The 24,531-nt window shown below is 43.0% G+C and overlaps 1 protein-coding gene across 1 annotated transcript; it reads left to right on the top strand.

The window, feature by feature from the left end:
* The first annotated feature begins 1,139 nt into the window (after positions 1–1,139).
* LOC308091703 (fibulin-7) lies at positions 1,140–22,855 on the top strand. Its single transcript, XM_080437381.1, has 7 exons — positions 1,140–1,394; positions 5,786–5,963; positions 12,109–12,279; positions 13,502–13,837; positions 15,307–15,444; positions 18,671–18,809; positions 22,417–22,855. Exons 1-7 carry the CDS (start codon positions 1,326–1,328, stop codon positions 22,775–22,777), a joined length of 1,392 nt encoding a protein of 463 aa, XP_080293507.1. The 5' UTR covers positions 1,140–1,325; the 3' UTR covers positions 22,778–22,855.
* Positions 22,856–24,531: the final 1,676 nt, after the last annotated feature.

Below are 24,531 nucleotides of genomic sequence, written 5' to 3'. Positions count from 1 at the left end.
TTTTCGTGATCTTTTTTACAGTGGGCGGGGGCATTCTGTCCGGTGGCTAAATGTCTTTTTTTACACAATAACCCGGCGTTTTCTTTATTATTATTTACAGTAGCTTTTCTAGCCCCCAATAACTCACATCTGACCATGAAAGACCACAGGACCTTTTTTATTGTGTAAAAAAGGCATATTTAGCCACCGGACAGAATGCCCCCGCCCACTGTAAAAATATATCGCGAAAATTGCTAAAACTATAGAAAGCAGTAAATGAAAAAAAATAACGCTCATCTTTTATTTACTTTAATTACAATCTAAAACCTAAACCGTGGTTGTAAAAAAACAAAGTTGTCCTTTAACTGTACTTACTTTGCTATTATTTTAATGTTGTTTTATGCCTTTAATATTATTTTTCTTTTTTTTTGCTTTATCATTAAATTAGTTGTACTTTTCTGTAATTATTGTATTCTTGCTCTGTAAAGCACTTTGAGCTGCATTTCCACGTCATGAAGGTGCTATACAAATAAAGTTTATTAAATTAAGTTTTATTATTAAAGTACCAAAAGTAAATAAAGTACTCACTCACAAATTCAAAATGTATACAAATCTTTAGAAAATAGATCTACAAGCTCACAATGCATTGCATCGGGACACATTGTGAGCTTGTAGATAGAAAGTATATACAGTAGGGCTGAAGTGGTTAATGTATGTTTTGTAATAATAATCAAAATCTAAAAAGTAACTAGTGACTATAAAGTATTCAAATATTTGTAGTGGAGTAAAAGTATAAAATGTGCCTCTCAGATGTAGTGAAGTAGAAGTAAAAGTAGTGACTGAAAATTGGAAATACTCCAGTAAAGTAAAAAAAAACACCTCAAAATTGTACTTAAGTACAGCACTTGAGTAAATGTACTTAGTTACTTTACACCCCACTGTCCTCAACCCACTGCACTATATTCTGTCTGGACTTCATCTCAGGCTTTTAAAAGATCCCGTCAGTGGTTGAATGAATGCGTGGAGAAATTTGGCAAGTGCCTCCTAAAAAAAAAAAAGAGAGAGAGAGAGAGAGAGAGAAAAAAAAGAAAAGCCTCTTGGAGGGGAAGATGAAACTGTACAGTAGCTACAGGGGAACAGCTGAGGTCGGTGTCAGTCAGTCTGGGTCCTTATATTTGAAGGAGGAGAACTCAAAGATTGCTTTACAGCTGTGACCACTCTGTAAAGCCATACAGAAAACCCTCTAAAAACTCCACTGGTTCTCTTATTATTTGGGTTAGTTGAGGGCAGATTTATAAGTTCGGGTGAGGTGACTAAACTGTGGATTTTCTACACCAGGACTCAGAATGCTGAAGCTTGTTGGTATTGTGATGGTGGTGCTGTGTCTGCATCACTTCTATTCCACCTCTGCTCAGGTGAGTAGCTTTATCAATCAAATGTCTGTCAATTTAGCCTGTTAACTTTTAGTTGTTTTCCCCTCCTTTTTTTGTTGTTGCTTTGCCCATTCAATCCGGGGATGCATCTCTGTCATTTTAGATTTCTTTGGCTATTCAAAAATAGCAGATATACAAGCTCACTCCGTTTGTAGATCTCCTATTTTTGAAAAATTGTGAAAACTTTTAATATATATATTAATAAAGCGAACATTTGTAATTCAAATCTTTGCTTCTGGGGGTCCCTGGAACAAATAATTTTTACAAATGTTTGCTTTAAGAAATATATATTTAAAGATTTACACAAATTTTCACAATTTTTTAAAAGAAGTTGCAGATCTACAAGCTCATAGAGCGGCACTCGGTGCCGCGCAATGAGCTTGTAGATCTGCTATTTTTGAATAGCCCAAGAAATCTAAAATGACAGAGGTGCGTCCCCAGATTGAAGGGTTAGACAATATTCAACAGACTGCTCTTGAATCATTTACCATAGATTCAAGTCAACGTCTTCATTCACTAAGATATATATATATTTTTAAAAGGCAGCAATATGCAAATACAAGGATGAGCCATGTTAACAACATTTGCAGTGCATTTCTATTGAATTATTCCGGCTAAAGTTACAATGTATTCTGCTGAACGCTTACTTTAAACTTTGTTATCAATGTGCCTACAGGCTAACTGTCAACCAGGTTTTAGAATGATTCCAAAAATGTGCAATTTACAAGTGATGGATAAGGAGACTCCTGAGTCATCTGTAAAACTAAACTCAATTTAATCTGTCACCTTTCCATTTTAATTATAAAAGAAAACAAAAGAAAAACAACACATGACTTGTTTTTCAGAGTGTTGTTTAAGCCCATGCAGTGAGAGGTCATTCTCTGGGGCGCAGGGCCAATTTTCACACACATGTTACAGCTGTAATTATGGGAGACTGGATTTTCACACCAGCTTGAAAACCTCACTTCTATACATAGATTTAACACCTTTGGGTCTTTCTGTAAACACTACACAGTATAATGTTTTTGTGAAGCCGCATACTGGTAAATAGTAATGAGTTGACCTATTCGTATTGTTTCATTTGAAGCAAACATGTTACATTTGAGGGTAGCTTGGTGGCCTATGAATAAGTTGTGGAATTTACATCTAATATTTCAAAGTAACCATAGATGTGTAGCCATTATTATGGTAATTTACACAGAGATGTTATCTGAGAATGTCCCAATATTATATAGTAGCATTTTGTCTTGTCTCTAATAAAACTTTCTTAAGCCTAATTTATACTTTGTGGTGATGTGTTGGCCTGAAACGTGCTGTATTTTTCGTTGAGGAATGAGAACAGATCTACAAGTTAAAGCGATAACGACACGTGTTAAGGTAGCTCTCCACCGCACAGACGATCTTCTGTTGAACGGGCGGTGGGTACACTGTGGCGTCGGGTCACAAGTTGTAGGGAAGCGTCGAAAGCCGACCGAGCCGAGCTTGGTCGGCTTTGTTTCAACCGTCGGATTGCACCGGGCTTGTTGTTGAAAAAGACATCAAAGGAGCTCGGGTGGCGCAGCGGTAAAGTCACTGCCCACAACCACAGAGGTTGCGGGTTCAAATCCACCGTGGTGCATCCGGCTTTGTGGAGCGTCTACACGAACACAGTTGGCCCGTGTTCGGGGGAGGGAAGCCGGGCGGGGAGGAGGGTGATATTGGTCATTGCACGTACTCCTATGGGCTGGGGCGGCACCTGTCAGCGGGGAGTGTTGGGCGGGAGGAGTAGGACAGAGGTGCTACATCCTCTCGGTGGGGGCTCCTCACTGGCAGGCAGTGGTGGAAAAAGTACTCAAATTCTTTACTTAAGTAAAAATACCAATATTGCAATATAGAAATACTCTGTAAAGGGGCACGGTGGCGCAGTCGGTAGCGCTGTCGCCTCACAGCTAGAAGGTCCTGGGTTCGATTCCCGCCGGGGACGCTGTGGATGCTGGGGGCGTGTCTTCTCCTCCGTGTCATCAGTGCCCATACCCTAGGTGGGGTTGGCGAAAGGGCCTTTCTGTGTGGAGTTTGCATGTTCTCCCCGTGTCTCCTAGGGTAGGTACCCTCACAAAAACATGTAGTAATCCTGGTCACTATACTGCCTCCCCCTGGTCAGCCGGGGCGCCTGATGGAGGGGAAAGGAACTGGTTGGAATAACGTTCCTTCCACGCCCTACGTCCAACCAGGGAAACTCCCCCCTGTCAGGCGACAAGAAGGTCAGTTGGCTCTCATGCATTGAAGGAGGCATGAGCTCGGCCCTGGCCTCCCTAGGCTGGTGGGGGGAGTGTAGTGCCCAGGATCACTTAGCAAATTGGCACCAGGGTGAAAAAAGGGTTGCAAAATCGAGGGATAAAATTTAGTAAAAAAAAAAAGAAATACTCTGTTTCAAGTAAAAGTCCAGAATTAAAAATGTACTTGAGTAAAAGTACAAAAGTATTGGCATCAAAATGTACTTAAAGTACCAAAAGTAAAAGTACTAAATATTTGAAAATAGCAGATCTACAAGCTCACAACGCGTCGCGATGCGACGCGTTGTGAGCTTGTAGATCTGCTATTTTCAAATAGCCTAGGTATAAAATAGGTTTAAAGTGGTTAATGTATATTTCATTATATCATAATTTATATCTGAAAAGTAACTAGTAACTAAAGTTTAAGTAAATGTAGTGGAGTAAAAGTACAACATTTGCCTCTGATATGTAGTGGAGTAGAAGTAAAAGCATTGGAAATTGGAAATACTCAAGTAAAGTACAAATACCTCAAAATTGTACTTGAGTACAGTACTTAAGTAAATGTACTTAGTTACTTTCCACCACTGCTGGCAGGTGAGTCAGTTGGATACGACAGCAGTGACAACACAGAGATGAGTCAGTGTTGTGCCTGTCTGTCACAGACATGATGCACATGCAGAGCAAGTTCTGTCAGGGAACTCAGTCAATGTTGGTGGCCGACTATTGGACCACGTCAGGGTGTTGGTGGCCGACTATTGGACCACGTCAGCTCCACATACTCATCCACTCACACACTCACACTCCTTTCTGCACTGGCATCTGTTCTTATATAAAGCCATACTTGGAGATTGTCCTATAGCTACATCTCATCATTTTTGGAATGGGCCCCGCTGGACCCTATCACACCCGTTCAAGTAGTTCTCTCACATTTAAGGTGCCCAAGGTCAACTCTGAATTTGGTAGATCTGCTTTTAGCTTCTGTGGTCCTACTGTACCACATGGAATGACCTGCAGACTACATTGAAAGGAACCACTCTAGTACCCTTCAGTCCTTTTAGAACCAAACAGGTCACCACAATGTGTCATTGTTTTTAGAACTCTGGGAAAAAAAACTTTTTATATCTCACATATATACTGTATGCCTTTTTCTTTTTCCAATTCCCAGATGCAATGTATTTTTAAACTGTGATGTTGTTGAATTTGCACCGTATTGTATTACTCGACGACACTGCAAATGAGTTTAATTACTCAGTGTAATTTCGAGAATAAATAAATCTTGAATGAATGAATTTCATTCTCAGACCGCTCTATTTAAGCTGGAAGGTTGCACTTCTCATCCTGCATGCTTTGGCTGCTCACACACTGTTGCTGCTGCGCTGCTGTTCATTGCTGTTGCTAAAATTGCTGCTCACCCTCCACCATACTTTTAACCCTTTAAGACCGGGGGACGCATCTGTGTAACCACTTTATCCATATTTTATACTTTTGGCTATTCAAAAATAGCAGATATACAAGCTCATAGCGCGGCACCGAGTGCCGCGCTATGAGCTTGTAGATCTGCTATTTTTTTTTAAATCGTGTATTTTTTTTGCAAATCTTTGAATATATCTCTATAAAGCAATTGTTTTTTACTCAAATCTTTGCTTCTGGGGGTCCCTGGATTTTTTAGATGGGGGTCCGCAGCCAAATACATATCGTTGTGGGGCTCCTTGACACTGACATTAATATTATAGCAACATAAGTGTTTCAGAAAACTGTTTTAAACTGATTTAGAAGACATTTGTAGAATCCCCAGAAGCAATAACATTTTAGCTAGAAATGCTCGCTTTAAATATATATATATTCAAAGATTTGCACAACATTTTTCACGATTTTTCAAAAATAGCAGATCTACAAGCTCATAGCGCGGCACTCGGTGCCGCGCTATGAGCTTGTATATCTGCTATTTTTGAATAGCCCAACGAAATCTAAAAATGACACACAGATGCGTTCTCAGGTCTTAAAGAGTTAATGTTGAATTCCGGACTTTTACTTGTAACAGAGTATTTCTATTTAGCAGTATTGATACTTTTACTTCAGTACAACAGTTTTGTACTTTGTCGTCCCCCCTCCCCCCCACAGAACTGTCCCTCCAACCAGGAGCTGCAGAACTCCCTGCGTCAGGTGGAGAAGATGCTGGCGACACATGAGGCGTCCTATCAGCAGAGCCTGCGCTCTCTGAGGAAGAAGCTGGGAGCTCTGCAGAACAGCACCATGACGATGGCACCCAGCAACACCAAGCCCAAGCCCACCAAGAACGGTGAGCAGCAGCACACACTTTGTATGTGTTTAGTTTACCTTTCCTCAATCTGGGAACCCAAAGCCAACTGAAAATGAAAAACAGCGCCCTCTGCTGTTTGTTCTATGTCTGTTGGCTCTGGGCGGAAGCAGAGCGCAAGGAAACCGGGGTTTTGGTCTGCCTTCAGCTTTCACTTCCGGTGGGTGCCACTATGTTTTCATTCCCACTAACAATATTTCTACACGGAACACTAACACCACTTCTCCCAGAGAACATGGATGGTTTTGGTTATAAGCCCACTTGTTTCTATGATGAAAGAGTAAGTTAAAATGTGAATATCTTTCCGTGGTTTTGTTTGCTCCGCGGACGCTATTGTTAAATTAGTTTGGGTTTGTTTCGAGGGGGAAAAATCGACGGACATGTGAATCCCGCCCACTACATTTGATTGGGTAAAGCGCGGCCTGCTTCCTGATCTGAATGCGCAAACGTTATGACGAACCTCCCCGACAGATTCCAACGCAGTGCAGAATCTGTTCTTGAGAGATTAACCTTTCCTTTATTCACCCAGCGTAGGTACAGGTATACTGAGCATGAGTGCTGATTCTCTGCAACGCCGAAAGCTTATTATATGGTTTTAATCTCCAGTTTTTTTCTCGGGTCAGGACTTGAAATCCGGAGACCCAAGTTCAAAGGATAAATGGGGACTCCCTCTGTCTTTGGTGTTTCGCCTAGGTGGGGGCGTGGTTCCAGTATGCCTAAACATAACCCTAACCTTAATCTCACAAAAACTATGCCTAAACCTAACCTCAAAACCACGCCCACCTGGGCGAATCACCGGGGAAAGAGAGAGAGTCCGTTAGCTAGTAGAGAGGCCGAGTTAGCCTGACACTCAGAGCCTGAATTCTCACGTGGTTTCCCTCCATTATTCAGCCTGAAAGCCCCTCTCAGTGCAGCCGTTTTCTGAGATGGGGGCGTGGTCATAGTGGGACTTTTTGGCGATTGGTTCATACTGGATTATCCCGATCGGGCCGGGCCGTCGTTTAGATTTTCAACCGAGAAAACCCCGCCTTCTACAGCGTCACCAGGCCATTTCAGGGTCTGCAGGAGCCAGGCTAAGGCCGAGTGGTAGTCCTCCAAGTACACAGTGCTTCCCTGGCAGTATCTCGGCTTAAGTGTCCTCCCGGATTCTTAATAAGGACATGCCTGATGTCAGCGCCGTAGAGCGGCAGACGGCTCAGGAGGTAGAGTGTGGCCGCTCGGACAGTTCGATCCCGGGCTCCGCCAGAGTTAGTGTCGAAGTGTCCTTGGGCAAGACGCTGAACCGCACCCGACAGAGACGATATAATATGCGGGGGAAGAACTTAAAATCCCCAGACTCTCATTTCAATGACGGTGCATGCATGTCCCCTAGGGACACTGGACTATTGCAGGTATTCGTTGATTTACTGACGTCATAATAATAACCGCATGCGCTCTAGTGTCCTTTATGCTTATACGTCACTACCTCCACCAGTGAGCCCACGCTTTGAGCCCCTATGGCGCTGGGTCTAGCCCCTTTCGGGACCATGTTTACCTTTTTTATATTTGGGAAGGCGGTATACAGGGTCCCTTGACGCTCAAACCACTCTCTCTCGTACTCGCGGCTACCACTGTCTGGTCTACCACTGTCTGGTCTACCACTGTCTGGTCTACCACTGTCTGGTCTACCACTGTCTGGTCTCGGGCAAATATCTCGTCGCTTAGAAGTTGCAGAGATTTCTCAAAGGTACCCAGAGATGCAGTAGTAGCGCGCCAGAAAGCTGCATTAATCCGCACGGATCGGCGATGCCGTTTAACATTTTTAATAATTTAGTAAAACTTAAGCTCCTCTCTCACTCTGCTCCACTGCCCATGTCCCGCCTCCCCGCGTTGTGATTGTCATGCAAGCATGTAGGAGCTCGCCAATCAGAGGCAGTAACGTAGGACGCGCAGCTTGTCAGTCACCGCAGGGAGGCGGGACATGGGCAGTGGAGCAGAGTGTGAGAGAGGAGCTTAAGTTTTACTAAATTATTCAAATTGTTAAACGGCATCGCCGATCCGTGCGGATTAATGCAGCTTTCGGGCGCACTACTACTGCATCTCTGGGTACCTTTGAGAAATCTCTGCAACTTCTAAGCGACGAGCTATTAGCCCGAGACCAGACAGTGGTAGCCGCGAGTACGAGAGAGAGTGGTTTGAGCGTCAAGGGACCCTGGATACCGCCTTCCCAAATATAAAAAAGGTAAACAGGGTCCCGAAAGGGGCTACGCTGGGTCGAGCCCATGAACCCTGTGAGGTCAAACTTGATTAATCTGGACAGTACCAGTCAGACTGCAATGAGGAAACACACAAACGTTTTGCTTCAAAAAGCCCAACCGGTCGTCCGGTCCTATAGGGGCTTGGTCAGCACAAACCAGAGAGAGAGACAGAGACAGAGATAGAGATAGAGATAGAGATAGAGATAGAGACAGAGACAGAGAGACACAGAGACACAGAGACACAGAGAGACAGAGAGACAGAGACAGAGACACAGAGACAGAGAGACAGAGAGACAGAGACAGAGACAGAGACACAGAGACAGAGAGACAGAGAGACAGAAAGAAAGAAAGTGTGGAAGTGTGGAAGAGAGGGAGGTTGTATGCAGTGGTGAAAAAAGTACTCCATTCATTTACTTAAGTAAAAGTATCAATACTGCAATGTAGAAGAAGTACTCCGTTACAAGTAAAAGTCCAGAATTCCAAAATGTACTTGAGTAAACGTACAGAAGTGTTGGCATCAAAATGTACTTAAAGTACCAAAAGTAGAAAGTAGTAGAGGGGGCACGGTGGCACAGTCGTTAGTGCTGTCGCCTCACAGCTAGAAGGTCCTGGGTTCGATTCCCGCAGGGGACGCTGTGGGCGCTGGGGGCGTGTTCTCTCCTCCGCGTCATCAGTGCCCATACCCTAGGTGGGGTTGGCGAAAGGGCCTTTCTGTGTGGAGTTTGCATGTTCTCCCGTGTCTCCTAGGGTAGGTACCCTCACAAAAACATGCAGTAATCCTGGTCACTATACTGCCTCCCCCTGGTCAGCCGGGGCGCCTGATGCAGGGGAAGGGAACTGGTTGGAATAACGTGTTCCTTCCACGCGCTACGTCCAACCAGGGAAACTCTCCCCTGTCAGGTGACAAGAAGGTCAGTTGGCTCTCATGCATTGAAGGAGGCATGAGCTCGGCCCTGGCCTCCCTAGGTTGGCAGAGGGAAGGTAGTGCCCAGGATTACATAGACAATTGGCACTGGGTGTAAAAAATAGGGTTACAAAATCGCGGGATAAAATTACAAAAAAAAAGTAGGGAAAAAAAGTAGAAAGTAGTCATTATGCAGAATGTCCCATTTCACAAGTTTCACAAAATGTGTAAAAAATCTTTTGAAAATAGCAGATCTACAAGCTCACAATGCATCACATCGTGACGCATTGTGAGCTTGTAGATCGACACTTTTCAAATGGCCGAAATATATAGGGCTGAAGTGGTTAATGTATGTTTTGTGATAATAATCTAAATCTGCAAAGTAACCAGTAACTAAGTCGTCAAATAATTATAGTGGAGTAAAAGTACAATATTTGTCTCTGAGATGCAGTGGAGTAGAAGTATACTGTAGAACATTTTAAATACTCCAGTAAAGTAAAAGTATCCCAAAATTGTTCTTAAGTACAGTACTTGAGTAAATATACTTAGTTACTTTTCACCACTGGTTGTATGTGATTTCAGACCAGAGCTTAGTGTGAGAGAGAGAGAGCGCCAGACAGACAGACAGACAGACAGACAGAGGGATAAGGAGAGGAAGAAGGGGGCAGAAAAGTGAGAGAGAGAGAAAGAGACTATTTCATCCATTTCACAATGCATGGCCACCGAAAACCTGAACAACAGGCTTATATCAGCACGTTGCTGCTTTGTCAGCGCAGTAACCCTGGCAACGCAAAGCTCTGCACCACGTTCTCAGCTTGTTACATAGATTCTTGTTCATTAGCTGCAACTTCAAGTTTATTGCCTTGTGCACACAAAACACATTTTGTTTATGTTGTGTGGCAGAGCGGTCCCACTGTACTTAAGAAAATGAAATGATCCCATGCTTGCATAAATCAATACATACTGTATCCCTTGGTATTGCCTTTGACTACTGTAACTCTTGGAAGTGAAATGTAATCTAATCTAGTATCCACCCGGTGGCTACAGGATTTACTGATGCAGACAGTGGAAGGTTTGAGATTCAAGTCCCACCTGTAGGCTTGTGCAGTGGTGTAAAGTAACTAAGTACATTTACTCAAGTACTGTACTTAAGTACAATTTTGAGGTATTTTTTACTTTAGTGAAGTATTGCCAATTTTCAATACTTTTACTTCTACTCCACTACATCTCTGAGGCACATATTGTATTCCACTAGAATTATTTGACAACTTTAGTTACTAGTTACTTTGCAGATATAATTTATTATTATAAAACATACATTAACCACTGTAGCCCTATTTTATACATAGGCTATTTGAAAATAGACGATTTACAAGCTCACAACACGTCGCGTTGTGAGCTTGTAGATCTGCCATTTTCTTTTGGTACTTGAAGTATATCTGCTATTGAAGTATATCTGCTATTTTCTTTTGGTACTTGAAGTATATTTTGATGCCAACACTTTTGTACTTTTACTCAAGTAACATTTTGAACACAGGCCTTTTACTTGTACAGAGTATTTCCACATTTAGGTATAGATACTTTTACTCAAGTAAAAAATGTGAGTACTTTTTCCACCACTGGGCTTGTGTGTGACAGAGAGCAACTGCCATCTTTTACTCTCCTTCCAGTGTTGCCAGATGGTAAACGTGTATAGATGATCATACCGGAGGCTTCAAATGATCATACTTGAAAGAAAACTATCGTAACACACACAGCCAAACATATAAATCACACGTGGAAATATGCTATTTCACAAAAAATGGCGTGCACGCCTACTCGAGGAAAAACGCAGCACATGCTACGTGGAAGAAGGCAACTTACTGAACCTTAACACAAATACAAGCCTGGAAAGATGAGACCTCAAAGTACAGATCTAGGATCGGATTTACCTTTTCTCAATCCGTAGTGTGAAAAGCCTGTGTAATAGGCTCTATGCTATTGGCCATTTCGGAAAGAAACTGAGCCTCTTCCTTACTTTTCTTCACAGGTGTTACCAGTGATACTAATGAAGGCTCTGTTCCATTCTGCTCAAACAGAGTCAGGGGGCTGACGCTGTGCATGTTGGCTCACTGGAAACACTCTGCTACACCAGTGGGTCTCAAAGTGTGGTCCCTCATGGTTCCCAAATGGCCCCTTATGGTGGTTCTGTAACTCTGAGAGTGTACTAATGGAACCAAATGGACCCGTAAGGGTCCATTTGGTTCCATTTGTACACTCACAGAGTTATGGGGGTCCTTGAAATTAAGAAATGTGACAACCACTGTGCTACACTAAATGGAACAGAGACTTCATTAGTATGATTGGTAACACCTGTGAAGGAAGTAAGGAAGGGGCCCAATTTCTTTCCAATATAGAGCACCGAAGTCTGACGTAATTTACACATCAGGTTTGTCTAGCTGGTTCGCGGTTCCCCCCCCCCCCCGTTCTGAATCCCCATAGACGTGTTTAATGTCGCAAATAAGAACTGGGTTCCAAAAATAAACAAATGACCCCCGACGGTTTGACTCTTATGGATGATAATGTTACTTCCGCCGAATTAATAAAATGTTCGCCAGAAACAGACTGTATCAAACATAAGTGACTGACTATCATAAACGATACAGAACCTCCTCCCTGACAATATCGCAGAGACAGTTTGTTTATTTTTGGATCACAATTCTTATATGAGACGATTCTAAGATGACCCAATGTTATTCTCCATAGAGAAATGACTTTAGGAACCAGGGGATGAACGAGTGACGTCAGGACTTCTGTACTCTATGGCTGCTGTGTGCATAGAGCCTATTTGGCAAAATGCACCTTTTCGTGATATGGCTAAATGATCGTACATTTCTTTATTGATCGTACATAGAGGTAAAATAAAATGTACACAAATAGGATAATTATGGTACTGTATGTCTGGCAACGCTTAAAGTCACATCTCTCCATCTCTGTCTCCATCCAGCAACGTGTCCCAAACCAGACATCCCCACCCACGGGCGGAGACTGGGGAGGGTGTTCAGCGTGGGACACGAGGTCCACTTCCTGTGCAAGCCTGGCTACGACCTCCTCGGCCCGCGGACCCGCGTGTGTCTGGAGTCGCTCAAATGGAGCGGCCAGCAGCCCATGTGCAGACGTGAGTCACTCAATACCTGAGACACCCTGGACTGTACTTAACCCCAGCCTTCCTCATGCCAGGGACCCCCAGAAGAGAAGATCTGTGTTAAAAAAAAAGAAGAAAATTATACAAAATTATTCAAACACTTTCAAGATTTTTCGAGATGCGCTGCGAGCTTGTAGATCTATTATTTTTGAATAGCCAACGTATACAATATGGATAAAAAGGGTGAAAATGTATATTAACACCTTTTTGCTGGGGACCCCCTGGAACCCCCTCAAGGACCACTGGTGGTCCCCGGACCACTGTTTGAGGACCACTGCTTTAACCCGTTAAAACAGGGAAAGCATTGAGTGTCATTTTAGATGTTAGCGTTGGCTGTCCAAAAACAGCAGCTTGTACATCTGCTATTTTTGAACATTTTTGAAGTGTGAGAACTACCGATTTAGAAGGAGTTGTCGAATCGGCCTCAGGTCTTAATGGGTTGGATCTACAAGCTCTCACTCAACGCATCATGTGCAAACATGTGAGCTTGTAGATCTGCTTATTTTTGGCTGTTTTTGATCATTTCTGTCCATTTTTGTTTAATACTTAAAGGACGACCTCACCCATTTTCAACCCATCTTCATATAGTCGGTACTAATGCTCATTATAATATGGAACCATTTCAATCTATTCACTCTGTCTCAGAGGAGGGGCTGTGGACACTTCAGAAACACGCCTACCAGTGACATCATCGATGGGGAATCCAAGCTAATAGAAACTGCAGGCTTTCTCTTCTTGGAACGTTAGCATGCTATAATAGAAACCATTAGTCTTGCGTTTATAAAAATCTAAATACTAAAATAGAAATGTTGTTGTCACTGGTAGGCGGGTTTCTGAAGTGTCCACAGCCCTCCTCACACACACAGACCAAGTAGGAAAAAATTGTGCCATTTTATCATGAATATTAGTGAGGACCAATTACATGAAGATAGGCTGAAAATCGTCCTTTAATATGCCCCAAAATAAGGGAGAAGGAGGAAAGGGTTGAAAACGGTTAATGATTTAACTGAAATATTTGGGTTTGTGTGTATGATTCAGACATGGTGTGTGTGTGTGTGTGTGTGTGTGTGTGAGTGTGTGTGTGTGTGTGTGTGTGTGTGTGTGTGTGTGTGTGTGTGTGTGTGTGTGTGTGTGTGTGTGTGTGTGTGTGTAGCGTTTAGGTAATGTCTGATGATGTGTTATTTTCCCCTGCCAGTCTTCAACAGCACCAGCAACTCCCTGCCCTCCTTCTCCGCTCACGCCCCCACGTCTCACGCCACCTCCTCCTCCTCCTCCTCCTCCTCCTCCTCCTCCTCCTCCTTGTCAAGATCTTCTTCCTCCGCGTCCAGATCTGCTTCCTCCTCAGACTCTCCATCCTCCTCCTCTCCGGCGCCGTCTCACCCTTCCTCCCCCTCTTCCTCCCCCACCTCCACCTCGGCCCCTCCCTCCCTCCTGGTGCGCCCGTCTCAGTGCACCCAGTACCTAGGCTCCACCCACTGCACCTGTGACGTGGGCTTCACCATATCGGGGCGAGATAACAACGTCTGCACGGGTTAGGAATCTACCGTTTCCTTTTTTTCTTTTCATGGCAAAGGGATCCCTATAGCCTGGTAAACACTGTTGATTTTGACAGCAAATTTTGATTTAGTTTTAGTCACATTTTAGTCATCAGAAATGTTTTAGTTTTTGTCTAGTTTTAGTCGACTAAATATCATAGTCGACTAAATCTACAGTTGATTTAGTCGACTAAAATATATGTTGGTGGTGCCTTGATGGCGTCGTAATGGCTGATTTTACACTCGGTTGCATGCTGAAAATAGCAGATCTACAAGCTCACAACGCGTCGCAGCGCGACGCGTTGTGAGCTTGTAGATCTGCTATTTTCAGAGTGCAAACACCCGAGCGCAGCCAAACATATAATGACTTGTCTTTTAGTTCTACTGGATCTCTTCTCCTCACTAACATTTTAGTCTAGTTTTTATTTGTTGACAAAAATTGTAAAAGTATTCAGTCTTAGTTCTAGTCGTCATAGCTTAGTTTTCATTTAGTTTTCGGCAGTGAAAAAAGGTAGTCGTAGTTTTAGTATAGTTTTAGTATAGTTATAGTATAGTTTTAGTATAGTTATAGTCGACGAAATCAACACTGCTGGTAAACCATCCCGGTCACGTGAATTCATTCTTCTGCAGACCCCAAGTGCTGGGTGGGCCGTTTAGCAGAAACCAAAAAGTGGAGGGCTCTGAGCACAGACGCCGATTGGCTCTTCTACCTTTTGGTTTCTGCAAAACGCCCACGGCTAAAAGGATCCCACAGTTTCAGAGGAAAGGTTTTGGAAAAAGGAGCAAAGGTTGCACGAAAGGTTGCATGACTGCACCGTGGTAGCAGCCATCACCATGGTAACAGATGCATTTCTGGACATCGCAAGTGGTTCTCAAACTTCTCAGGCCACGGCCCCCCAAAATAGCTGGGGAGTGGGGACCCCCCACCCTGACAAGCACTTGGAATTGAAGGAATTACATTTAGTTTGATTCCACAGATAAATAATGTGAAAATAGCTATCAGCAATTATTATTTTTTTTTGCATCATTCTTATATTATTTGACAATTTGGCCAATGTTTGACCAGTTTTTATTGTATAGTTTGTTGACTACTTTTGATGCAGTAACGGTCTTTTTTATTTTCTTTTAGGTATTAAAAATTTCTAAAATTGTCACTTTACTGTCTTCAGGGGACCCCCCCCCCAAAATCATGTGGGGACCCGCTGGGGGTCCCGACCCACAGGTTGAGAACCACTGCATTACGCTGAAATCACTCAATATGTTTAGAATGGATTCATTATAATTTCATATGATTTAATTAAACCCCAAACGCTCAAATGAAATCAGAGCGTTCGACGTTCAACATTTCTGGAATGGGAAGGACATATCATGTGGGATAAAGGGGAGTTATGGCTCATTACTGCAGACCTATAGACCTAAACACTGCATGGAAATGATGATGATGATGTTGAATGTTTTGTTTCAGACATTGACGAGTGCGAGGTGTTCCCTCTGGGCCAGCCGGGGCGTCTGTGCGTGCACAAGTGTGTGAACACAGCGGGCAGCTTCCACTGCCTGTGTCCTGCCGGCTACCAACTGTCCAGGGACGGACGCAGCTGCAAAGGTCAGACATTTTGTGCAAATATTTGAATACATATGTATTTTTAAAGGGAACATTTTTGACTCAAATCTTTGCTTCTAGGGGGTCCCCTCAAACTAGATATTTTCAGATGGGGGTCTGCGGCCAAATACATATAAGTTTGAGGGTCCTTGACATGAAAAAGTTTTAAGCACCACTGATATGTAGCAAAGTTTAGAAAACTGTTAGGATTTAGAAGACATTTGTAGAATCCCTAGAAGCAAAGATTTGAGTTACAAATGTTGCTTTAAAAAACATATACTGTATATTCAAAGATATGCACAAACTGTCAAGATTTTTTTTTTAAATAGCAGATCTACAAGCTCATAGCGCGGCACTCAGTGCCGTGCTATGAGCTTATAGATCTGCTATTTTTGAATAGCCAAAAAAATCTTAAAAATGACACAGATGCGTTCCCGGTCTTAATGGGTTAACCACTTAAAACCTACGTGGTTGACCGGAGTACCTCAGGGCTCTATACTAGTGTCTGTTACTGTGGGGAAAGCTTTCGCTGAAAATAGCCGATCGACAAGCTCACAATGCGTCGCAGTGCCACAGGTTGTGAGCTTGTCGATCAGCTATTTTCTGTGGAAGCTTTCCCTCGATACGGACGCTGGGGTTTAGGTGTTTCAGAATAAGAGAAACGTTAAATTGCGTAGTTCCCTTCATAAATACAATGTCACTGGCCGTGCTAGATTAAGGTGCTGTAAGTGATCATCTTTTGTCTATTGTTAAAAAGTTTAAGCTCTATGTTCTCCTGGCCTTATCTTGTATGTTCAGTAACAGGGATCTCCCCATCTCTTTAGTAAACAAAACGAACTAATTTATCAGCTCAAATGTCATTGTGTTCCAATTTTGTCTGCTAATTGCTTTTTCCAATTTAACTTGTGTATCTCGTATTCTATGGGTTCTCTCTCCTGATTGGGGTTAGAGTTGGAGAGATAGGGGAGAGTCCTGTTACTGAACAAACACTACAGAAACCATTACTATTGGAATATAGAACTATTTAAGACGTAACAACAACAAAAGATGACTCATGTATCAAATGTAAAGATAACTAGAAACAAATTTCCTACGAAAATTTAAGTGTGCCTGCGTTGGCTGAGGAGTTGGCTGAGGGGCTTTGTTGCCGTGGTAGCGAAAAAAGTAATAGCCTGGTCGGCCCGGTCGTTGCGCACGTTTTGATGTATACATTGGCAGGGGCGTGTCAACCGTGTGGGAGGAGTAGCATTTTGATCCCCCCGGGCGGCCAAAAAAGTCAAGAAAAAACCAGCAAAATAATGATTATAAAATCAATAAAAAATAAACCGAAACTCAATAAAGGAAAATTATAAAAACGAAAAATTTAAGGTAAAAATGGGCATCTAAAACAATGTTTGAAAAAAATCTAATAATTTATTTTAATATATAAACAATTACTCAAATGGTTTCAAGTGCTTGTTTCACCCACTTCTGAAGGTCTGACACAAAAACTGACCATTATACATTTGTTTGCAGACCCCTATTTAGGGGGGGTAGGCGAAGTTTCGGAGCATTTCAGGCACTTTTCAAAACCGGAAGTGATAAATCCACTTCCTGTTGTGACGCATGTGTTCGCAGACCCCAATTTAGGGGGGGTAGGCGAAGTTTCGGAGCATTTTGGGCACTTTTCAAACTAGAAGTGAAGAGGTCCAAGTCCCGGTTGGACCATTGAGCTGCATACCCCTCAGAGAGTGTTTTGGTGTAAAAAAAAAAATATCGAAAAAAAAAAGTTTGGGAAAAAAAAAGTGAAAAAAAAAAAAAAAAATCGGAAAAAAATAATTTCGGGAAAAAAAGAAGTTCGGAAAAAAAAAATGTTGAAAAAAAAAATATATGGTCCACCCAAAAATATGTCCACCCATCAACCTGCACTCTTAACCGGATCTGTAAGCGTTAACATGGGTTTGAATGGGGGACTATAAGGGGGCGTGGCTACGTGGTTGGGGGCGTGGCTACGTGGTAGGGGGTCCCCGGACCCCCAACCCCCAAACATGTCCACCCATCAACCTGCACTCTTAACCGGATCTGTAACCGTTAACATGGGTTTGAATGGGGGACTGTAAGGGGGCGTGGCTACGTGGGTGGGGGCGTGGCTACGTGGTTGGGGGTCCCCGGACCCCCAACACCCAAACTCATTGATAACCAGTTGGCCATGTGGCCGATGAGAGGAGAAGAGATCGTGGTCCATTTCAATGTAAAAGGTTCATTACATCATCATCCTAGATGAGGATGATGATGATGAAGGGTAGGTTTGTAGGAAAAGTCTGAATTTTGGACTGAAAAGGGGGCGTGGCTACGTTGTTTAGCCTATAACGTCGCCGTGGTAACGCGAAACGGTGAGAAAAGTAATGCGGTAAGTGGGCCGGTCGTCCCGCACGTTTTGATGTATACATTGGCACTAACGAGTAAACCGTGTGGGAGGAGAAACTTTTTTCGCGGTACGTGCGGCCAAAAGGGGCGGGGTTTAGCAGTTTTTCGCTAATAACGTCGCAATGGTAACGCGTAACGGAAATTCACTTCCGAGCACACGATTCCCGACCAAGCCGCACGTTTTGATGTATATATTGTTGCGCTAGTGCAAACCGTGCGGCCTGTACGGACGGACGAAAACCTCATGCGTGAAATAAACTTGGATTAATAAATATGGCGGAATGCAACAAGTGTGCCACTGCCATTGCATGGCAGGCACACTTAATAATCTCTCATGGCAACCTTGATAAAGTAAAAGTATCAATACCAAAACATATAAATGATCTAGTTAAAGTAAAAGGCCCGTCATCAAAATATACTTACAATTTGTCAGAATTTGTCAAGGTTTTCTCAAATAGCAGATCTACAAGCTCGCGATGTGAGCTTGTAGATCAGGTATTTTCAAATAGCCAAAGTATGGAAATAGGGCTTAAGTGGTTATGCATTTCTTTGTATAAAAACATCTAAATCTGCAAAGTAACTAGTTACTGAAGCTGTCAAATAATTGCTCAAGTAAAGTAAATGTACAATACTTGAGTAAATGTACTTTATGGCACTTCATACAGTACTTTCACCGCTGACTTTCAGCTACAGTACTTGTCACCAGTGTAAAACAATTTTTACCGATATTTTTGTGGTATTGATACTTTTACTTAAGTACAAAATGTGAGTGTTTTTTTACACCACTGGCTAACTCATCACTCATGTCTCGTCCTCTGTGTAGATGTGGACGAGTGTGCAGGCAACAGGCTGAGCAACTGCACGGGGGAGCAGGAGTGTGTGAACACGTACGGAGGCTTCCAGTGTGTGAGCGTGGCGTGTCCTCACATGAAGAACGCCACCTACATCAAGACGTCATCAATGTAAGCCTTTTATTTTAACCCATTAAAACCGGGAACGCACCCCTGTCATTTTACATTTCTTTGGCTATTCAAAAAAAATAGCAGATATACAAGCTCACAAGCTCTACGAGCTTGTAGATCTGCTATTTTTGAAAAATATTTGGATTTGTGCAAATCTTTGAATATATATATTTTTTAAAGTGAACATTTGTAACTCAAATCTTTGCATCTGGAGGTCCCTGGAACAACATATTTGACAAATGTTCGCTTTAAAAAATATGTATTCAAAGATTTGCACACATTTTCAAGATCTTTCAAAAATGTGAAGATCTGCAAGCTCGTAGCGCGGCACTCGGTGCCGCGTCATGAGCTTGTATCTGCTATTTTTGAATAGCCAAAGAAATCTAAAATGACAGAGATGCGTTCCCGGATTGAATGGTTAAAGGAGGGTAAGTGATATTTTTTGGTGAAAAATGTTTGGTTTTTTTTTGTCAAAAGGTTAAAGCACTATATTCTGATAGTAATCATTGCTATAGCGTGTTAACAGGAGTAACAGGAGTCTCCCTGTCTCTCTAACTCTTTAATAAACAGAAAATACATTTTCAAGTGGGTGGCCAAAGAGAGTACCCATTTATCAGCTTAAAGTTTGTCTGCTCATTTCTTTGTGTCATCACTTCCAATTTCACGTGTTTAATCTGTGTCCTGTGTGAGTGGTCTCTCCTGACTGGATACGATTGGTATCATGACCTGAAAATGCTTTTTCGGGTTTAATAAAGAGCTGGAGAGACATGGAGACTCCTGTTACTGAACAATCACTCTATAGCAACGAGTGCTATCAGAATATAGAGCTATTTAACACTTATTTTAACGAAGAAACATCACTTACCCTACCTTTAACTGCAAAAACACACAAAGACATCCACTGAGTTCTGAACGGTGATTTAAAACAGTGGTTCTCATCTGACCACTTGATGGGTGGCCTTGAGATCTTCAAGTGGATCCTGGATCCAGAAGAGGTTGAGAACCACCGTTTTAAAAGTCATGAAGCACTTCTGCTGCGAACGGGAAGAGTTTTTAACTTGTCACCACCTCGCCTCCCTCTCTTGACACTTTAACCCCATGACCAGCTTTAAATGACTTTGACGCCTATAAGAATGACGGTGGTCCTTCTTGGTGGTCGGCCTGGAGACTGCTGCACTCGGTTGAACGAGGCGATGAGAATCGAGAAAAGTGTGAAACATTGTTTACCATAGCGGTCGGGAGAGACTTTTTTTTTCATTTTATCATAGTCATGAAGGAATCCGCTCTGATTTATTGGTTCGGTGTGCAAATCATAGTTCCTATTGTTGTGTGAAGAAACGATAGGGAAAAGTGTGCGTGAGTGTGTGTGTGCAGTCTGCCAGATTGAGGCTGAAATTAGAGGGTGTTTGAAGAAGAAGAAGAGTGTCTGTTACTGTATCTGAACAACACATTCTCTGTGAACCCTGGAAGAATCTCAGGCGTGTGAGAGACCGCGGCTGACTCGAGCGCTCTCCCTCACCGACCCGGCCGGCTTCCTTCCCTTTAGAGACCCACAACATTGCATCTGGACTATTCCTGTAGGTTCCATGCAGGCCTGAGTTTTTTTTAAGCCTTTGTGTCTTTACTGCGTCGCCCCCCAAATTCTTGAAAGTAAAAAACCCATTAACTCTTTTAAGACCGGGAACGCATCTGTGTGTAATTTTTTTGATTTTGTTGGGCTATTCAAAAATAGCAGATCTACAAGCTCATAGCGCGGCACTCGTGTAGATCTGCTATTTTTGAAAAATCATGAAAAGTTGTGCAAATATTTGATTTTTTTTCTTTTTCTTTTGTAACTCAAATCTTTGCTTCTGGGGGTCCCCTGGAACTAAATATTTTACAAATGTTCGCTTTAAAAAAATATATATTCCAAGATTTTGCCACGAATTTTCACGATTAAAAAAAAATAGCAGATCTACAAGCTCGTAGCGCGGCACTCGGTGAGCTTGTATATCTGCTATTTTTGAATAGCCAAAGGAATCTAAAATTGACACACAGATGCGTTCCCGGTCTTAATGGGTTAAAACGGCCTTCAGACTCCCAGTGGTTCTCGTACAGACACACCAGTGGTGTTCTCGTACAGACACACCGGGGCGACAGGGAGTTGTATTACGAACGGAGATGAGAAGCCGATTATGAATAGCTAACGCTAGCCAGGGGCGCAGCCATGGGTGGGCCTGGGTGGGCCGTGACCCACCCACATAGAAAGCTGACCAACCCAATCAATTTGACAAAAAATGTGTCTTTAAAAAAAAATTATAATAAAATTTTTGATTACAAAATTTGTAAAATCAGGCAAAAATAATAATTAAATAACCTAACCCTAAAACAAAAAAACGCCCAAAATCCGCCCAATAACGCGTGCACCCGCTCCTGCCCAGGCCCAGCCTATACTAGCGTTCTGGCCACTGACGCTATAGCTGGTAGTCTAGCTGTAGGCGTTACCACAGGTACAGCCTACAGCTAATTATCTTGCATCGTTATAAACTATGATTTGTATTGATATCTTATTAACCCTAGCATCCCTAATCTGGAGGGAACATTGCGATCACAATGAAAAAAAAACTCATCACAATGCGTCGCAACACGATGTGGCAATTTTGGTGCAGAGGGGAAAAAACGCATGGACCAAGTAGAGAGCATGTTCAACTCGCTTGGTTTACTAAGTATAGAGTATAGAGGGTTTAAGTGGTTATTGTGATCAGTTTAGCTCAGTGGTCTTGTGGTTAGAGTGGGAGGCCTGAGACTGGGAGGTCGAGGGTTCAATTCCCCGGCCGGGTCATACAGTATAAAGACTATAACAATGGGACCCAGTGCCTCCCTGTTTGGCGCTCAGCATCAAGGCTTGGGTTGGGGGTACAGTATGTCCCTGTGACAGACTAGCATGTATGCTTGTATATGAAGCTGCCTCATGCTACAGAAACAGGAGATAAAAATAGCAGATCTACAAGCTCGTAGCGCGGCACCGAGTGCCGCGCTACGAGCTTGTAGATCTGCTATTTTTTTTAAAAATCGTGAAAATGTGTGCAAATCTTTAGTTTGAATATATATATACTTTTTTAAAGCGAAAGTTTTTAACTCAAAGACAATACAAATGTCTTCTAAATCCGAACAGTTTTTTTTTCCCAAAGTTTTTTTTAAATTTTATTTTTGACTTATGTTGCTGTATTATCAACGGTTTTAAAACTTTTTTCCATGTCAAGGACCTCCAAAATAATATGTAATTGTCCGCGGACCCCCTCCCATCTAAAACTATTTTTTCCAGGGACCCCCAGAAGCAAAGATTTGAGCAAAAAAAATGTATATAAAAGATTTGCACACATTTTCGAGATTGTTCTAAAAATAGCAGATCTACAAGCCGCGCTCGGTGCCGCGCTATGAACTTGTACATCTGCTATTTTTGAATAGCCAAAGAAATCTTAAAATGACACACAAGCGTTCCCTTCCCGGCCTTAAAGGGTTAATTGCAACCATACTTGACTGTAAACTGTATTAACATTGATCTTGTCTCTCCTCCCCTCCCCCAATTCATGCCCCCCCGTCCCCCCGTCCCCCCCGTCTCCCCAAGGCGCTGTGAGAGGAACCCGTGCATGCAGGGCGACAAGGCGTGCGCCCAGGCGCCCAACTCCGTCTCCTTCCACTACCTGTCGGTCGTCTCCAACATGACGGCGCCGCGCGTCCTCTTCCGCGTGTCGGCGGCGCGCGTGCTGGGCGACACGCTGCGCTTCGGCCTGGCCGGCGGCCGGGGGCGGAGCCACTTCAGCGTGCAGCGCTCGGGCCGCCAGACGGGCACGCTGCTGCTGGTCAGCCCCGTTGTGGGCCCCGCCGCGCTGGAGGCCGACGTGGAGATGAGCGAGCTGGAGAGGAACAGGCTGCTGGGACGCTACCTCACCAAGGTCACCATGTTCGTGTCGCCCTACGAGTTCTAACAGAGCAACAAGGGGGGGTTTCCACAGTGGTGGAAAAAGTACTCAAATTCTTTACTTAAGTAAAAGTACCAATACTGCAAAATAAAAATACTCTGTTACAAGTAAAAGTCCAGAATTAAAAATTTACTTGAGTAAAAGTACAAAAGTATTGGCATCAAAATGTACTTAAAGTACCAAAAGTAAAAGTACTAACATGTTTGAAAATAGCAGATCTACAAGCTCACAACGCGTCGCTTTGCGACGCGTTGTGAGCTTGTAGATCGGCTATTTTCAAATAGCCTATGTATAAAACAGGGCTAAAGTGGTTAATGTATGTTTCATAATATCATAATTTATATCTGAAAAGTAACTAGTAACTAATGTTCTCAAATAATTGTAGTGGAGTTAAAGTATAATATTTGCCTCTGAGATGTAGTGGAGTAGAAGTAAAAGTATTGGAAATTGGAAATACTCAAGTAAAGTACAAATACCTCAAAATTGTACTTAAGTACAGTACTTAAGTAAATGTACTTAGTTACTTTCCACCACTGGTTCCACGACAAGGGGGTCTGAGACACCTGGGGAAGGGGTCGCCAAATCTTTGTGCGATAGGAACTTTTTATTTTATACGTTAACCACTTGAACCCTAGCATCCCTATTCTGGGGGGCGGGGCATTGGCCGGAAATAGCCGATCTGCAAGCTCACAACGCGTCGTGTGCTTGCAGATCGGCTATTTTTAGGGCAAAGAGGTTTGGTGCACGGGGGGGGGGAAAATAGGCAGACCAAGTACAGAGCCAAAGGTCAAGTTTACAAAGTGTTGAGGGTTCAAGTGGTTAAATGTCTGAAAACACACATTTAACCACCCATTTTAATGTTGTGGGGGGTCCCTGCTTCATCTCTATCTCAGCTAAGGGGTCCTTGGTCTGAAAAACATTGAAGAACCCTGTTCCAGAGAGAGAGGGGGGGGGGGGGGGGATTGTGGCGGCAAGGTTGGTTGCTGGCTGGGGGGCGTTTCCCTTTCAATGCAGGAAATGAACCACGTTCACAAGGAGCACTTCACCCAGTCAGTTTCAACCGTATCTTCATGTACCGGTAGTTGGTCCTCAGACTCCTCACTAATGCTCGTTGTAAGATGGCACAGATTTCTGTCTACTCACTCTGTGTCTCAGAGGAGGACTGTGGACACTTCAGAAACCCGCCTACCAATCGACTTACTGTACTCCAGCTTCATCGTCACATCACAGGTTTACGGGTGTAACTTCATTTTCACTCCCGTCATTTGTAGTTTTCAGGAAAGGGACCTAGAAGTACAACTTATATTAGTACATCTGCATTTTCAGTGGTCATTTCAAACAAGATTAAAAATATATATATATTTTCTTTTAAATGAATGCAAGAACAATGTCCTTTTTGAGTGTTAACTTTCCAGACAGAGAAAGGCTGCAATTTCTATTAGCTTGGAATCGCTATTGATGATGTCATTGGTAGGCAGGATTCTGAGCTGTCCACAGACCACAATGAGACACAGAGTGAGTAGACAGAAGCGATGCCATATTATAAAGAGCATTAGTGAGGACCAATTATATGAAGATAAGGTGGACAATAGGTGAAAGTGCTCTTCTAACCCTGGCCTATCTGGGGAAATTCTCATAATAAAATGTATATATTAAAAAAAGCCAACATTTTATTTGAAGCGACACGTTGTTTTCTCTTTTTGGGGCGCGGGCCGGGGGGCCGGGGGGCCCATTAGGTATCATAAACCCTCCTCCGTCTA

This window comes from Gymnoscopelus braueri (assembly GCF_963280865.1).
Source record: "Gymnoscopelus braueri genome assembly, chromosome: 9".
Classification (NCBI taxonomy): domain Eukaryota; kingdom Metazoa; phylum Chordata; class Actinopteri; order Myctophiformes; family Myctophidae; genus Gymnoscopelus; species Gymnoscopelus braueri.
This window is presented reverse-complemented; position numbering and strand designations above follow the sequence as displayed.